Genomic DNA, 19164 nt, shown 5'->3' with positions numbered 1-19164 from the left:
TGTGGAAATAGATAAAGACCACCCAAATGAGAACAAACGAAGGCTATTTACTCAGAGCTTTGGTATAGGCAGGAAGTCATTCACCTTCACTTTCATTTGGCAAAGACTCAGGCGCAGGAGTGGGAAAGCTTTATAGAGAAAAAAAGGGGAGGCTTCAGGGGTGCCCTGATTGGAGACTACTGGCCTGGGTAAGCTGGAGGCAGGCTGACTAGAACCGGGACCTCTTATGTGATTGGTTAGAGGGGCATATTTGGCTCTCTCTGGTTGGTCCTAAGTTGGAAGTGGGGACAAAAATGAAGGAAGCTGTCAGTTATTAAGTCCCAGCCATTTTGGGGCCCACTGCCACAAGGATTACTGTTTGGCTTCCTGCACTGGTAGGGAAACCCTAGTGGTGTAGTGGTTAAGAGCTATGTCTGCTAACCAAAAGGTCAGCAGTTTGAATTCACCAGGCCCTCTTTGGAAACTCTATGGAGCAGTTCTACTCTGCCCTGTAGGGTGGCTATAAGTTGGAATCAACTTGATGGCAATGGGTTTGGTATTTTTAGTTTTGGACTGGTAGCTGCAGAGAGTGGTTTGACTTCCTGGGTTGGATGATGCAGATGGTGGGTCAGAGTTCTAAGTTTCCATATGATCTGGTATTGTTCATTTGTTCATCTGGTCTCTCAATTTTAGCACTGACATTTCGATGGCTAAAATTCTATGATGTGGCGATGCCAGTCCAAGCCAATCCAACCCAACCCAATTTGAGCATACAATTTTGACTAGAGGATCCTGCCATTAAGAGGCTTATGATCTTAATCAGGAAAATCTGAAAAGCACACAGCTTTATAAAGAAGATGGCTCTAAAAATAAAAAGGCAACCTCATAGAGGAAAGGAAGAAAGTAGTAGAAGTGGAGGTCAAGACTTTCAAAGGAACAATGGGTAGGTCAGCTCTAAGTGCTGGAGTTCCCCAGAGTCAGTCCTAGGCCCCTTTTTCCTTTCTGGCTTCAATGTATGCGATCACATCAATTCCTGTGGATTGAAATGCCGTCTCATCGCAGGCAATGACTCCGAAACGTGGATCTTCAGGTCTGACCTTTTCTCTACTCTGAGCTTCAGACTCACATAGCCAACTGAAACTTAACATCATCTTCACTTTAATATTCATTCCACAAATCCATATGGAGGCCCACTATGTGACAGACACTGTCCTGAGCCCTGGGCTGGTGAGTGAACATACCGGAAAAGGCCCTTGCCTTTTTGCTGAGGTGATTAATGTATCAACAACATAATGACGTCATTTCAGACAGTGTTAGGTGCTACAGTGGAAATAAACAGGGTAACAGGATTGAAGATGGGGAAGCGGTGAGGGTGACACAGGAAAGCTTATTGGCATTTGATCTGAGTCCCGGAATGACACTGGCCTTGTAACATGAAGTCCTGGGGAAAGCCTGTTCAAGGCAGGGGGACCGCAGGTCCAAAGATCCTGAAGCAGGTACGCAATCTCTCGGACCTTCTATAACTCAACGCGTCCAAACAAAGCTCTTGATTGCCCCACCCCTCACAGGCTTGCTCCCTGATCTTCCCCAGCTTAATTAACAGCACTGTCACCCCTTGCAAGCCTGAGTTTATGAGATTCCATGATTCCTTGGCCTCCATATCCAATCCCTCAGTCAGTCCTATCACATCGCTTTGCAAAGTTTATATATATACATATGAAAATTATATATATCATTTTACTTTACTTTTCTCCATTTTACTTTCAGTCTCCATCATCTCTCCTGTACGTTACTACAACAACTTCTTGCCAGACTCTCTTGTCCCTTTCACTCTGCTCTCCTTACAGCAACAAAAGTGATCCTATGAAAATGTAAATCACATTGCAGCTCTCCTCCCTCCCTGGAAAAGCACCCTTTAATGATTTCTCATCATGCTTAGAAAAAAATTCCAAGCATCTTACATAGCCTAAAAAGCCCTATACAATCTGGTCTCTTTCCAACCCCATCTTTTACTACTAAAACCTTTCATTTCCTACATTTCAGCTATGCTAGTTTTCCTTTAATTCCTGGAACATTCTAAGCTCTCTTCCACCTCAGAACCTTTGTATTTGTTGTTCCCTTTATAATGCCTAGTTTTTTTTTTTTTGTTTTTTTTTTTTTTAATAATGCCTGGAATTCTCCTCTCCCCAACTCTTCAAATGGCTCGCTTCTCTTTACCTCCTTTGGGCCTTAGCTTAAATGTTGTTTCAGAGAGGATTTACAGAACCATTCTAAAGTTATTCCACATCTCAGCTCTTTGTTTTCTTCTTAAGAAAGCTTGCAACTATTTTATTCATTGGGTTTTGTATGTCTTCACCACTAGAGTGGGGACTCTGTGAGTACAGAGCTCTTGCCTATTTGTTTACTGCTGTGTTCCCAGTGCCAAGCAAAATTCCTAACACATACACTAAGTCCTTGTTATTGAATGAATAAACAAAGGTGGCAGATCAATGGCCTGAAAGTGGCAATAGGAAGGAGGGAAGGAAGGCAGGAAAGGAGTGAGTGATTGAGGACTTACACTTTCAGATTCTCCTCCACGATAACCCTGGAGTCGGGGCAATGGAAGCGGGCTTCATGGATCTGAAGAAAGTCACAGGCAATTTGAGGAGGGGGAAGAAAAGCTTCAGGACTCCTATTTCTAATGACAGAATGGGATTCCCAAGAGCCCAGATGGAAGGATTCAGTATCGTGGAAGAAAGAGATAGAGTTAAACTGGGAAGTGGTAAAGTTCATCAAGAATTCGGAAAATACAGAGGAAGTAATAAGGAGAGGAGAGATTTAGATTTAGGGCAGGTAATTTCTGCTTATCACAGATGATACCAGGAATTAGAGAAACAGGACATTGAGAAATAGGCTGAAAGGATGGAGCAGCAATAAGGGACAAGGAAAATTTGGTCAATGGAGAAGATTGTGGAATAAATTTCAGATAGAATGTTGGCCTGACTCAAAAAAAAACTTATTGCTGTCGAGTCGATTCCGACTCATAGTGACCCTATAGGACAGAGTAGAACTGCCCCATAGAGTTTCCAAGGAGCGCCTGGTGGATTTGAACTGCCAACCTTTAGGTTAGCAGCCATAGCACTTAACCACTACTCCACCAGGGTTTCCATTGGCCAATTAAAGAAGTCTGTCAGTTGGCCTGACAGACTTCTGTAAAATTCCCTTTCCATGTGGCCTGATGAGACTGTTCGCCCATTTCACAGCTTCTGGTCAGTATCCTGCCATCTTGAACCAGGTTCCTGCAATGACTGCGTTTAATTTACTCAACAAAGAGTAAGAAGCACAATTACCATATTTCACCAAATCTAAGATGCCATTCTCATTTTCTAGAAATATTAAGATGTGAAGATTGAGGAAATATGGCACGTGCCCAGAACTGCCTAGGTGCTAAAGATCTAAATGGAGCAGGATAGGAGACAGATAAAGAAGGGGCACACAAACTTCTAGTTCTAGCCAAGGCAGAATATTAACAACAATCAAAGAACAGGATCAAATATATTAAACCATGATTTTCAGTACACTAGACATCAGGCAATAAAGGACAGTGATCTCTGAGTAACAAAAAACAAATGAGGTGATCCCTATAATTGCCCCAGCTTACTATCTTGAGAGAGTCTGCAGGCCATGGAGTAGGGATACGGAACCCAGGCAGAGCCTGGCAGACTCCCCAAGTTTCTAGGCCAAAGCCGGGAGCCTGGGGATACCAAGGGAGCTAGAGTTCAAAGGACAGAGTCCCAAACAGGAAAGAGCTGCACAGAGAACCATGGGCATCCACAGAGGGTCTCCTCGAGTTCTCAGTAGAAATACTCATCAGGAAACTATCTAAGACCAGGGCGGAAAGCCACCCAAGAGAATTAAAAAGAAAGGTACTTGGCACACTGGATGAGAATAGTGACTGTTCCCACAACCAGACTAAAACACCTCATAATTCATATTTATAATAGAGCATCAGTGGCTGTGGGACAATTTCAAGCAATCTGATATAGCTGCAGCTTGAGTCCCTGAAGGAAAAAGAAGACAGAGAGGAGGTTACAGAAAAAGTATTTGAAGAAATAATGGCCAAAAAATTTTTTTAGTTTGATAAAAACCAAAAGCCTACAGATTCAAGAATCCCATGAATGCCAAACTCAGGAAACATGAAGAAAACTACACTAAAAGTCCATCATAATCAAATTTCTCAAAATCAATAATGAAGAGAAAATTTTCAAAGCAGCTGGAAAAATAACATACTATAAAGAAACAAAGATAAGGATGAAATCTTATTTCTTGTCAGAAATGATACAAGCAAGAAGACAGTGGAGGAACATCTTTACAGTAAGAAAGGGGAAAAAAAACTAACAACCTAGAACTCTATGCTGAGAAAAATATCTTTCAAAAATGAAGGCAAAATAAAAAAATTTTCAGGCATAAAAAAGCTGACAGAATTCACGCCTTAGTTATCTAGTGCTGCTATCACCAAAATACCACAAGTGGATGGCTTTAACAAACAAATTTATTTTCTTACAGTTTAGGAGGCTAGAAGCCCAAATTCAGGACACCAGCCCTAGGGGAAGGTTCTCCCTCTCTGTCAGCTCTGGGGGAAGGTCCCCCTGTCTCATCAGCTTCTGTTTTCTGGTTCCTTTGGTTAGCAGCCATAACTCTTAACCACTATACCACCAGGGTTTCCTTGTTTTTTGGTTTTGGTTTTGGAGGTCTTTATATGGCTTGTCATATATCATCAATCTTCCTTCTCCGCTTCTTTCGTTTGCTTGTTTAATCTCTTGCATCTCAAGAGACTGATTTAAGACATACCCTACATAAACCCTGTCTCATTAACACAACAAAGACAGCCTATTCCCAACCACACTCTTAACCACTGTGCCACCAGGGCTCAAAACCACAGGCACAGAGGTTAGGATTTACAACACATATTTTGGGGGAATATAATTCAATCTATAACGATTCATGACCAGGAGATCTGCACTACAAGAAATGTAAAAAGAAGTCTTTCAGGCAGTAGAAAAATTATTTTAAAGAAGTAAAATGATATATATATATATATACACACACACACACACATATAGCCATATGTATATATCCACACACCTATATAGCAATACTGATCTACACAAAGGAATGAAGAGTACCAGAAATGGTAATTATGTGAGTATATAAAAAGATTTTTAAATTTTTATTTAACTAATTAAAGTTAAATTTTAACTTACTGTTTAAAATAAAAATAACAATGTAGTATTGCTATAACCTGGTTAAAGCATTTGAGAAAGAAATGTGTGTAAAATTTGATCTGTTTTTTTCACTGAATTTTACTATGATCCTACTAGTATCTTTGAATGACAATTTTACAATATCTTCAGGATAACCCAACTTCTACTTCTGTAGACCAAACTCTAATGGTAAATATAATTTAAAATATAAGGAATTACACTTATTATGATTCTCCATTTATAAAAATAGTCCCCATGAGACCAGAAGAACTAGATGGTGCCTGGCTACAACCAATGACTGCCCTGACAGGGAACACGACAGAGAACCCCTGAGGGAGCAGGAGAGTAGTGGGATGCAGACCTCAAATTCTCATAAAAAGGCCAGACTTAATCGTCTAACTGAGACTGGAAGGACCCCGGAAGTCATGGTCCCCAGGCCTTCTGCTAGGGAACCATTCCCAAAGCCAAGTCTTCAGACAGGGATTGGAATGAACTATGGGATAGAAAATGATACTAGTGAAGAGTAAGCTTCTTGGATCAAGTAGACACACGAGACTATGTGGGCAGCTCCTGTCTGAAGAGGAAATGAGAGGGCAGAGGGGATCAGAAGCTGGCCGAATAGACACGAAAAGAGTGAGTGGAGGGAAGGAGTGTGCTGTCTCATTAGAGGGAGAGAAACTAGGAGTATATAGCAAGGTGTATATAAGTGTTTGTATGAGAGACTGACTTGGTTTGTAAACTTTCACTTAAGGTACAATAAAAAAAAAAAAGTGGTCCTCAGGACTAGGCAAATCATTGAAAATCTTCTTAATAAGCAAAAATAAAAGCATATTGGGATTTTTTTCTGCATAATATCAATATAATTAATTAAAAGACAAACAACTCAATCATAGGAGCATTGTTTATGAGGTCACTTCACAGGTCGAATAAGTCTGAGAATTGGTTGGAATCAACTGAATCACTTAGCATTATGAGCCTATAATATTTTCTCATAAGGGCAAAAAGTCTCTTGAGGTCCATTTGCTATTTCAGCTCTGCCTGTCCCTACCCCCACTTCCAAAAATGTAAGGTTGAAATGAAAGAGAAGTTTATCATCAGACTTCATGACAAATGTGTCTGAAACACTGACTCAAACACCACCCAGGAAGCTATGCAAAAGAGAGGCAGTTCTCAAAATTGGCTGTACACTGGAATCACTTAGGGAGCTTCTGAAAACGGGATGCCTAGGCTCCAGCTCAGGCCAGTTGGGTGGAACCTAGGGAAACAAGTTTTTTAAAAGTTCCCCACATGAGTCAACTGCACAGTGAGGGTTAAGAACTACTGAGCTAGAGCAAACTCAGTGGGAAACTATACATAAACATCTAACAATAACCGTCGCTACCTGCACAGGTGATTGTTCCTCAGGTCCTTCTTGGTGAACGTGCAAGTTATTTTTCTTCACCAAATAGGTTTTATAATTTATTTTTGAGTCTTCCTTTAAAAGAAATTATACACAGTCAACAAGTGTGGCTCTGAATCACTTCTAAAGGCTACTTTATGAACTTTGGCCAGGGTTTGAATGGGTTCTAGTGAGGAAGTGCCTTCCTCTTCCTCCTGCTATCCATGGGAGTGGATAGATGGAGCTCTGTTCTATGCCTCCTCTTCCCTATGGCTGCCATTGATATTCCCCAAATACTTTTTTCATAGTCTCTCTAGAAATGTCTGCTGTTCATCTTGCCTAGACTCAGGCTCCCTACTACAAAAAAATAAACAAAAACCAAACCAGTTGCCACAGAGTCAATTCTGACTCATGGCACACCCATGTGTTTCACAGTGGAACTGAATTCCATAGGGTTTTCAATGGCTATGATCTTTTGAAAGTATATTGCCAGGCCTTCCTTTTGAGGCACATTTTGGTGGGTTCAAACCACCAAACTTTCAGAGTGCTTAAGCATTTGCACCCCCAGAGACCTGCTTTAAATTCAAGGGTGATGATGGCACCAGGCTCCTCCATTAACCAAGACTGTGCTCTGCAGAGAACCACCTCCAACCTGTTCCCTCCTAGCATATCCAGTCCTCTCTCTGAACCTTTGCGTGGACTCCCTTCTCTCAGAATGCCCTCCTCCTTCTCTCCCTCCCTATATCTCTCTAAAGTCTACTCTTCTTTTCAGACCTAGTTAGTCCCATCTCCCTTCTTCGATAAAATAACTGCTGTTCATCCTACTCACCTTTATTTCTTACACACTTACAGGGCTTAATTATATTCAGTCTTACTCTATTATTGCTTCATAAGTGTGTGTCTCACCTCTCCAACAATTTACTGGTAGAACCGCATATGTTGGAAAGAGCAGATGTTTTAGAGTCAGATAGAAACATATTTAAATATTTGATATGCATCTAATATCTAAGTGTCTTTGAATGAGTTACTTCTCCATTAAGGGGAGTAAATGAGAAAAAGTATGTGAAAGCCCTAGTTCAGAGTCTGGCACAGACAACTGAATTGCACCATAAATGCTTATTTAACTTGTATTAATTCATTATATGTGCTTGGGGTGGGGGGGGAGCAAAAAGAGAAGTACCAATCCCAGCAGTGTGGGCGGTTCTGCTCCATGAGTGTCGAGCCTAGGTACATGTGAGATGTCTCATAGGATGAGCATTCCAGGCTTCTGAGGGTGTTTCTAGTGTTAAATATTCGTGTATTTTTCAAAGAACATGGTCCCTAAACACAGACCAGTCATTTCATCTGGAGATTGACTGAAAAAACAGCAATCTGCTCCAGCTCTAGATCTTCCTGCATGATGGAAGGGTAAGTTTCCAGTGTGGGGACTTTCTAAGGGATTTTCAGGAACCATCTCAACTGCACTCAAATTTTGCCTTATATACTGACTTTATAACCTGACCCCATGCATATGAGACAACCCCATTATAAATGGAATTCAATAAATGTAGTCATTTTTTTTTTTTCCCTCCCTTAAGCATGAACTTACATTAGACTCATTTTGGACTTCCTACATCTAACTCAGTTCTGGGCATAAAGCAGCTGCTCAGTAAATACATACAGACTGACTCATGAGGGAGATAAAAAAACAAGTATTTTTAAATCCTAGCCATCCCTAACTGAAAATCTCAGATATTCTCATTATTTTATGTAGTTTTAAGTAAATCATAACACAGTGGAGCTTCAATTAGGTCTGACTGCTTTCCTATTAAAAAAGTTTGCATGACTATCTCTATGATAAAATTGGATCATTTCTAGGGAAAGATAATGCCTTAATACTTGTTCAATTTAGTTATTTCTAAATTGATAGAATAATGGTTAATTTAGGAGAATGAATTTGCTTACCTCCCGTTCTCTGCCCATCTTCTTTCTAATTTCCTTCATGTCACTGTGGTACTGCTGGCGGATTTCCTCTAACTGCTTCCAATATTCCTGGAAAGCAAACCCAATCCAAAATTTTTAAATGTCTGTGAACAATTTAAGAAAAAAAATCTCTCTGCATTCTACAATTTAAAAAATATGTGATATAGAATAAGACAAAAACCTGTTGCCGCCAAGGATACAATCTTAACGTTCCGGCTGTGGTACTCTTCACTGTGTGTGACACAGTGGTTTGGGGTGACCTCACTTTTATATATAATGCCAAATACGTTAATGATGTAAGCTGACTCTGTATGTCTCACTTTAATATGTGACCCAAATACATTAATGAAGTACAGTTACTTTATATTCCCCACTTTCATATATAATCCCAGATATGCTAATGATGTACAGTTATTTATCGATCCAAGGTAAAAAGCCGTATGAACTTAGCTATGTAGCATTCTCTCAGAAGTTGAAATACATATCTCTGTATGTCCCAAACACCTAGCATCGTGCTTTCCATACTGAGAGTGTCCGACAAGTATTTGTACAACAGGACTCTCTCGGGTGCATTGCAGAAAATAAAAGTAACACCCTATTAAAGAACAAAAGACAATGATAAAAGCACAATGATATCCCTGGAATTAGACTGTTTTTAACCTGTTCTTTCATTTTGTTTCTCCTGAGCTGCAGTTCCTGGAACCTAGGCTCTTCTCCATTCCTTCTTAGCTCTCCTCTCTGGTTGTGATTTGGCTCAGCAGAAGATGGACGAAGACCCTATTTATTGAGCAAAAAAATTTATAACATACTTTCATTTTGGAAACATTTTCTTCTGGTTTGACCTTGACCTTTTCCAATGAACATGAATTATATCACTAAACAAACTCATAATTGGGGAGTTTCTTATGGGGTGTAGTATAAAAAAAGTATAGTTTCCTTAAAAAAAGTATGGAACACTTAAAAATTAAAGAAAATTTATAAAGCCATTTATGTTACTTATTCTTAGCAATCAGTATTTTTTTTTTTTTTGTGACCTCATCCTATGCATCTCTTTTTATGCTGGTCCTGATTTGTATCCTTTATAATAAAACCCTAATCATAAGTATAGTGCTTTCCTGAGCTCTGTGAGTTGTTCTAACAAATTATTTAGCAATCAATATTTTATGCTACCATTTGAGATATCTAGATTCATTTTCTGAATTAGTAAATTGTAATTGTGAAATTAAAGCTCCGTAAAGGTTTAGCAAACCTGGGAGCATAATATGGTAGGAAAAGAGAACTAGAGATTTCAAGCAGTTCAAAATAAGAGTGACATAAACAGGATGTTCTTATGGATTGTATTGTGTCCCTCAAAAAATGAGTGTCAGCTTCGATAGGCCATGATTCCCAATGTTGTGTGGTTGTCCACCATTTTGTGATCTGATGTGATTATCCTATGTGTTGTAAATTCTAACTTCTGTGATGTTAATGAGGCAGGGTTAGAGGCATTCATGCTAATGAGGCAGGACTCAATCTACAGGATTATGTTGTATCCTGAGTCAATCTCTTTTGAGATATAAAAAAGAGAGATGAGCAGAGAGGAGAGGGACCTCCTACTACCAAGAATGAAGAACTAAGAAGGGAGTACAAAACATCCTTTGTACCTGAAGTCCCCACATGGAGAAACTCCTAGACCTAGGGAAGACTATACCCAAAAGCATATTAAGAGGATTATACACCATAACCAACTGGGATTTATCCCAAGAATGCAACTATGGTTCAACAGAAGAAAATCAATCAACATAATACACCACATTAATAGAACAAAGGAAAAGAACCATGTGATCATCTCAACTGATGCAGAAAAGGCATTTGACAAATTCCAATGCCCTATCATGATAAAAAAAAACACTCAACACTCTAGGAATAGAAGGGAAATTCCTCAAGATGAAAAAGGACATTTAAGAAAAATCCACAGCTAACATCAAACTCAATGGAGAAAAATCAACAGCTTTCTGTCTAAGGTCAGGAACAAGAAAAGGATGCCCACTTCCACCCCTGCTACTCAACACTGTACTGGAAGTTGTAGCCAGAGCAATTAGGCAAGAAAAAGAAATAAAAGGTATCCAAATCAGGAAGGAAGAAGTAAAACTATTCCTATCTGAAGATGACATAATCCCAAATATAGAAAACCCCCCAAAATGCACAAAAAAGCTACTAGAACTAATAAACAAATTCAGTAAGCTTGCAGGATACAAGATAAACACACAAAAAGCCAGTTGTGTTCCTAGACACCAGCAGTGAACAATCTGAAAAGGAAAATTTTTAAATAATCTCATTTGAAATAGCATCAAAATGAATAAACTACATGAGTAAATTTAACCAGGGAGGTGAAAGACTTGCACACTGAAAATTATAAAACATTCTTGAGAGAAATTAAAGAAAACTTAAATGTTTAAACATGTATATTCATGGATTAGAAGACTTAATATTGTTAAGATGTCAATACTACCTAAAGTGATCTATAGATTCAACACAAACCCCATCAAAATTCCAAAAGCCTTCTTTGCAGAAATGGAAAAGCCAATCCTCAAATTTTTTATGAAATTGCAAGGGGCCCTGAATAGCTAAAACTATCTTCAAAAAGAATAAGAAAATAGAAGGACTCAAACTTTCAATGTCAAAATGTACTATAAGATTGGAATAGAAGATGGCAGCTTAGACAGACACACCATAACGTTCCTCTACAACAAAAATTCAAGAAACCAAATGAAATGGATACAGATGACAACCTTGGAACCCTGAGCATCAAACAAAAGGCTGAAGAATTAGACCAAGCACCAAGTGGAAGGAGAGACTGAATGAAAACAGCAGATGTGGGGATTTATAGGTCATCAGTGCCCTGCCAGCCAGCCTTGTGCAGTGTGGCCATCTTGAGATAAAGCAAGCAGCATTCCTGGGTGAGGAGCACAGGAAGGCAACTCCACGGAATTTACAACAGGAGACAGTAAGACTGTGGAACAAACCTGGAATGAAACTAGGTGAGCAGAACACTAGCCAGATCTAAAAAGGGAAAAAGTACAGGAAGGAGGATGAGAGCTCCAATGATCCTGGAGACCAAAGAGAAGGGAAAATGCCAGGAACTAGGGACGGGACTACTCATTAGTGGCACTGCCTGACCATTTGGACAGGACATGCTTGCTGAATAGTAAAACCACAGAGTAACAAATAGAGGTAGGTCCCCCACCCAGATAGCTTCTGTGGAGCACTCCCCCACATTTGATCAGGCCATGCCCTGATTGCCTAGTGTGACCCAGCAACAGCACCCCTGCACCCATGCCCAGTGACAGGCAAGTATACTCCCCACCCATTGACAGTCAGGCATACTCACTGCGCCCCCGCCTGGCAAATGGCAGCGCTACCCCACACCACCCATGCCGTCCGACTATAGACTAGCAGGCGTACTCACTGCACCTGCCATCCAGCAACTGGAAGGTGTGCTCTCCTACCCCAGCCCAGTGACAGGCAAACATACCCCTTCCCAGAAACACCCACCCCACCCACCATGCAGAGACCAGCAGGCATGATCTCCCCACACCCACACAGTGACCAGAAACACAACCCGCACCACCACTCAGCAACCAGCAGGTGTGCCACCAAGCTCCAGCCCAGTGACTAGAAGCTGCGCCCCCTGTGCACCCTTCCAATGACCACACAGCATGGCCTGGCAGGCACACCCCCTTACCAGGGACCAACTGGTGCATATTGGCAGGAATCCACCTGCACTCCTGCCCAATGATGACCAGGTAGTCTCTGTGCCCTCACCCAACAACTGCCCAGCTAGGACAATACCCATCCCACACTCAGTCAGTTTCTGCAGGCTGACTATACATGCACTGAGACCCACTGATTTCTCCCCACCTACAGAGATGCTAATTCATGTGTGCACAGAGGGCCTACCCCCTCCATTGGGTAGCACTGCCTCCCTGTGGCAATGAACATGACCTGCCCTGCTTTCCAGTTGACACACTAACTGCTAACACCAACACGGAAGGAGAACGCTGTCCCACAAAAGCTGTGGAAGGACCTTGACCACACAACACCTGCCACACCACATCGGGGAAGAGATCCGCTCTCGTACTTCCACTCAATCCTGTAAGGAAAGACATACATGCATAATGACAGACGATTCACATGTATGTACAACCCACCATATCCACTAGTGAGAGGAAATCACACCCACCAAACAACACCACCAAAGTCACACATAGATCAGTACCACAAACACAACAATTAAAATAATACAAAGGAAGAAAGACATTCTAATGACCAAGAAACAAATCTCATGGCATATCAAAACAAAACAACACAAAAAAATTAGGGTAACCAAACAATCAATTAAGAAATACATAAATAAATAAGTAACACTTTAATGCCTCTGAGACAGCAGTCAGTAACGAATCATATAAAGAAACGGGGTAAGATGGCTCAAGCAAGTGAGCAAAATAAAGAGAAGGAAAACCTTCCTGAGGAAGAACTGATAATAGAACTATCTGACCAGGAATTCAAAAGGCTAATATTTAGTCTCCTCAAAGAGATCAAGAAAAACGCAGAAAAAAACCTAGAAGAATTCTGGAAAACAATACAAGAACAAAATGACAAACTCAGTATACAAACAGAAACCACATAAAAACAACAACTAGAAATTCAGAAGCTTAACAAAATATCAGGAATAAACAACTCAATGGAAGGACACAGTAGAACTGAATCAATGGAAGGAAGAATCAGTGAAATGGAGGATAAATCCCTTGATACTAATTTGTTTGAGGTACAATCAGAAAAAAGACTGAAAAAAAAAAATAAGGAAAGCTTAAGGGTTATGTGGGACAATACCAAATGAAATAATTTACACATACTAAGAAGATTTCATCCAAGAAGCTCAAAGAACCCCTAGAGTATAGACCCCAAAAGAAATTCACCAAGGCTTATCAGAATCAAACTTTTCCAAACCGCAGACAAACGATTTTTGAGAACAGGTCATGTAAAGCGAAATTTCACTTACAAAGGAGCATCAATAAGACTAAGCACTGACTTCTTGTCAGAAACCATGTAGGCAAGAAGGCAATGGGATGACATATACAAGAAGGCAATGGGATGAAAAAAAAAATTGCCAACCAAGAATCATATATCCAGGAAAAATGTCTTCCAAAAGTGAGGGTGAAATAGGACTTTTTCAGATAAGCAGAAATTAAAGGAATTTGTAACCACCAGACCAGCCCTGCAAGAAACAGTAAATGGAGTCCTTCAGACAGAGAAACAACGATACCACCAGATACCAAGCCACATAAAGGCTTCACAAAAGTAAAATAAAGATGCAGAATTGATAACAGGGAGCTAGCACTATTAAGTTGTAAACCAAAACCTCAAAATAAAAGGAGGAATAAATGGTGTAGTTATAGAACTCCCACATGGAGAGGAAGACAAGGCTATTTCAAGATATAACAGACTGTTTTAAATATAGGAGGACAAAGCTAAACTTGAGGGTAACCACGAAGAAAACTAATAAATCTAGCCAAGCCAGTAAAATGACTCCCCAAAATAAAGAAGAACATTTTTAAAAAAGACTCAATAAACATAAAACAACAATAACAAATGACAGGAAAAGAAAATCCACAATACAAAAAGAACTAAGCACAGAAAATTAAGAACAAAGAAACCATTAACAGCACAAAAAAGTATAAAAAAATGGCAGCAGTGAATTCATACCTATCGATAATCACACTGATTGTAAATGAATTAAAAGCATCAGTCAAGAGGCAGAGAGTGGAAGAATGAATTAAAAAACATGCTCCATCAATATGTCATCTACAAGAAATACATCTTAGACACAAAGACATAAATAGGTTAAAATTCAGAGGATGGAAAAAATTTACTAAACAAAGAATAACCAAAAGAGAGCAAGAATGGCAACATTAATTTCTGACAAAACAGGCTTTAAGTCAAAATCCATTATAATAAACAAACAAGGGCATTATATAATGATTAAAGGGTCAATTCACCAAGAAGACATAACAATAATAAATATTTATATACCTAATACCAGAGGTCCAAAATTTATTTTTAAAAACTAACAATTGAATAAAGAAATAGTTCTACAACTGTAGTAGGAGACTTTAGCACACCACTTCCAATGATAGAGAGAACAACTAGAAAGAAAATTAACACAGATACAGAAGATCTAAATAACACTATTAATCAACTCAACCTCACAGACATATATATATAGCACATACCACCCAACAGCAGCACAATACACATTCTTCTCCAAAGCACATGAAACATTCTCTAGAATAGACCATATTTTAGGCCACAAAGCAAGCCCCCAAAATTTTGAAAGATCAAAATTATACAGAACATCTTTTCTGATCATAATGGTATAGAACTACAAATCAGTAACAGGAAGAACAAGGAAAATAAATAAATGCACAGAATCTAAATAACACATCACTAAAAAAAATTATTGGGTCATAGAGGAAATAAAAAAGTGAAATTAAAAAAAATACTTAGAATTAAATGAGAATGAAAACTCAACATACCAAAACCTTTGGGGCACAGCAAAAGCAGTGCTCAGAGGAAAATTTATAGCAATAAATGAATACATTAAAAAAGAAGGCCCCAAATCAATAACTTAACCTGAGAACTTGAACAAATAGAAAAGGAAGAGCAAAAGAAGACCAAAGCTACTAGAAGAAAGGAAATAATAAAGATCAGAGCAGAAATAAATGAAATAGAAAACAGAAAAAACAATAGGAAGAATCAATAAGACTAAAATTTGGTTTTTTGAAAGGGTCAACAAAATTGATAAATCACTGGCTAAATTGACAAAGGAAAAAAATTAGAAGATGCAAATAACCAAAATAAGAAATGTAATTGGTGACATTACGACAGATTCAACTGAGATAAAGAGAATAATAACAGAATATTAAGAAAAACTGTACTCCCAACAATTAAAAAACCTAGGAAAATTTTCTAGAAACACACTGCCTACAGAAACTGACACAAATAGAAGTAGAAAATCCAAACATACCAATAACAAAAAAGAAAATGAATATGTCATCAAAAAACTCCCAAGAAAAAAAAGCCCCAGTCCAAATGGCTTCACTGGGGAATTCTACCAAACATTCAGAGAAGAGTTGATACCAATTCTACTAGAACTCTTCCAGAACATGGAAAAGGAAAGAATATTCCCTAATTCATTCTATGAAGCCAGCATAACCCTGATACCAAAGCCAGGTAAAGACATCACACACACACACACACACACACAAAAGGAAGAAAACCAATATCCCCCATGAATATAGATACAAAAATTCTCAACAAAATTCTAGCCAACAGAAATCAACAGAATGTCAAAAAAAAAAAAAAAAAAATCATGATCAGGTATTATTCATACCAGGAAAGCAAGGGTGATATAACATTAGAAAATTAATCAATGTAATTCACCACATAAATAAAACAAAGGAAAAGAAACACTTGATCATCTCAATCGATGCAGGAAAGGCATTTGATAAAATCCAACACCATTTCCTGACAAAAACTCTTAGGAAAATAGGAATAGAAGCGAAATTCCTCTACATAATTAAGGGCATATGTGCACAATCAACAGCCAACATTATTCTCAATGGAGAAAATTGAGAGCCTCCCTCCTGACAATGGGAATGAGGTAAGTATGACAATTATCACAATTCTTATTCATTATTACACTGGAAGTCCTAGCCAGAGCAAAAAGGCAAGGAAAAAAAGGTATCAAAATTGGTTGGAGAGGGATGCTTGTGAGGAGTGAGCTTCTTGGATCAGACACTTGAGACTATGTTGGCATCTCCTGCCTGGAGGGGAGATGAGAGGGTGGAGGGGGTTAGAAGCTGATGAAATGGACACAAAAAGAGAGAGTAGAGAGAGAGAGCGAGCTGTCTCATTAGGGGGAGAGTATTTGGGAGTACGTAGCAAGGTGTGTATAGGTTTTTGCGTGAGGGACTGACTTGATTTGTAAACTTTCACTTAAAGCACGATAAAAATAAAAAATGAAAGGTTTACTTACAGCTCTGGAAAAAAAAAAAAAAAGGTATCCGAATTGGAAAGGAAGAGGTAAAACTACCCCTATTCAGAGAAGACATGATCCTATACATTGAAAATCCCGAAGATTCCACAAGAAAGTTACTGGATCTAATAGAAGGATTCAGCAAAGTGGCAGGGACAAAATCAACACACAAAAATCACTTGGGTTCCTTTACACTAGCAAGAAGTCCAAAAAAGAATTCAAGAAAACAATACCACTTACAATAGCCCTTAAAAGGATAAAATACCTAGGAATAAACCTAACCAGGGATGTAAAAGACCTAGGCAATGAAAACTTTAAAACATTACTGCAAGAAACTAAAAGAGACCTAACATAAATGGAAGAAAATTTCATGTTCATGGATTGGAAGACTTTACATTGTGAAAATGTCAATACTACACAAAGTAATCTATAGCTATAATGCAATCTCAATCAAAATCCAACATTCTTCACTGAAATAGGAAAACTAATCACCAACTTTATATGGAAAGGAAAGGGGCCCCGAATAGCCAAAGCACTATTGAAGAAGAGCGAAGTTGGAGGCTTCACACTTCCTGATCTAAAAACATACTATACACCACAGTAATCAAAACAGCCTGCTACTGGTTCAGTGACAGACACATAGAATAGAACTAAGAACTCAGAATTAAATCCATCCATCTATGGGCAGCTGATTTTAGACAAGGGGTCAAAGTCCACTCAATGTGGAAGAAACAGTCTCTTCAACAAATAGTGCTGGAAAACCTAGATATTCATTTTCAGAAGATCCATATCTCAACGCTATACACAAAAACTAACTCAAAATGGATTAAAGACCTAAACGTTAAATCTAAAACCATAAACTTCCTGGAAGATAACATAGGGACAAAACTATGGCATCTATTTTTTTTTTCAGAAATAGACTATTAAACACAACTACAAATGTATGAAAAACAGAAGACAAATTAGACAACTGGGATCTCCTAAAAATTAAATACGCTCATCAAAAGACTTCATCAAAAAAGTAAAAGTCAACCAAAAGATTGGGAAAAAAAATCTTTGAGAGTGACATATCTGATAAGGGTCTAATCTCTAAAATATATAGAAAACTTCAGCTACTCAACAACAGAAAGACAAATAATCCAATCAAAAGATGGGCAAAGGACACAAAAAACACTTCACTAAAGAAGACATTCGGTCAGCCAACAAACACATGAAAAGATGCTCATGATCATTAGCCATTCCAAACCCCAAAACCCATTGCCGTCAAGTCGATTCCAACTCATAGCAACCCTACAGAACAGAGTAAAACTGCCCTATAGGATGTCCAAGGAGTGGCTGGTGGATTTGAATTGCCGACCTTTAGATTAGCAGCTATAGCTCTTAACCACGGTGCCACCAGGGCTCCCCTTAGCCATTAGAGAGTTGCAAGTCAAAACTACAACGAGGAGGCAGGGCCAAGATGGCTGACTAGGTAGAAGCTACCTCGGATCCCTCTTGCAACAAAGACTCAGAAAAACAAGTGAATCGATCACATACATGACAATCTATGAACCGTGACCATCAAACACAGATCTAAACAGTTGACCTGAGTGACAGAGACTGAGAAAGAGCAACCACAGGGAAGCAACGACTGTTTTCAGTGCCTGGAGCCAACGTCCCAGTCAGAAACCTTGGCGCCGGGCTTTGGACTGGGCGCAGGGGAGCTGAGCACGGCATCCTGAGACGGCGCAAACACGGGATACAGCCCCAGCCCCCAGAAATGAACTCGGGGGAAGCCCAGCCAGTGCACGCAGGCAGTGCAGCGACACAGCTTACAGGAGGAGAAGTCACCGGGAGGCACTGACTGGTTTTGTAGCTTGGAGTGTGGCATCCCAGCTAGGGAACCTTGGCACTGGGCTTTGGACTGGGAGCAGAGGAACTGACCACAGCTTCTGAGACAGCACATGCACAGGACGCGGGCCTGACCCTCGGGGGCAATCTCGACCCAGCCAGCGCACACAGGCTACACACCCCTCGGGAATCTCAGATAAAACAGTCATCACAAGCAAGATAAGTAACTTTGTCTATATTCCAGGGTGCTACTCTCTCCTATCTATCTGATCCCTCCCCTCCCCTTCCCAGGCGGCTTCATTAACATTGGAATTTCCTGAGCCAAAGAGTGAAGTGCTCTGCCATTTGTTTCTTGTTTTTTGGGTTTTTTTTTTGTCTTTTCCTAACCCATTCTCCTGGCCTGAGAGAAGCAGCTACAAAAAACCCAGAGACCAAAAATCCTTCCCGACTGCCCGAAATTGGACTAAAAATACAGAACCAGCTCCAGCCAAGCATATGAGATCCACAGTCTTAGGCTTTCATCCCTACAGGGAACAAGGTGGCTATTAAAATGCAAAGGCAATTCTGATAGGGATCTGACTGTAATTGTTTTAGTGGATAACTGAAAAAACAAGTTTCACAGGTCTGATATCTGTACCTATTAAACAGAGCCCCCAATGACCCACAATGGGAAACTGAGGGCTGAAGCTCCCCCC

At 39.6% G+C, this 19164-nt stretch overlaps 1 protein-coding gene across 8 annotated transcripts in view; it reads right to left on the bottom strand.

Moving 5' to 3' along the window:
* The window catches only part of NEK5 (NIMA related kinase 5), a 167343-nt gene that overhangs the window by 71062 nt on the left and 77117 nt on the right, over positions 1 to 19164 (bottom strand). For 7 of the 8 annotated variants that reach the window (XM_049853314.1, XM_049853307.1, XM_049853308.1 and 4 more), the window contains exons 14-16: positions 9223 to 9339; positions 8545 to 8631; positions 6604 to 6696 (exon numbers count right to left, since the gene is read on the bottom strand). In XM_049853314.1, coding sequence (XP_049709271.1) covers positions 6604 to 6696; positions 8545 to 8631; positions 9223 to 9339 — 297 coding nt within the window. The remainder of the gene's footprint in view (positions 1 to 6603; positions 6697 to 8544; positions 8632 to 9222; positions 9340 to 19164) is intronic. The other variant, XM_049853310.1, reaches the window with a different exon arrangement.

Source organism: Elephas maximus, chromosome 14 (genome assembly GCF_024166365.1).
Source record: "Elephas maximus indicus isolate mEleMax1 chromosome 14, mEleMax1 primary haplotype, whole genome shotgun sequence".
NCBI classification, from domain to species: domain Eukaryota; kingdom Metazoa; phylum Chordata; class Mammalia; order Proboscidea; family Elephantidae; genus Elephas; species Elephas maximus.
This window is presented reverse-complemented; position numbering and strand designations above follow the sequence as displayed.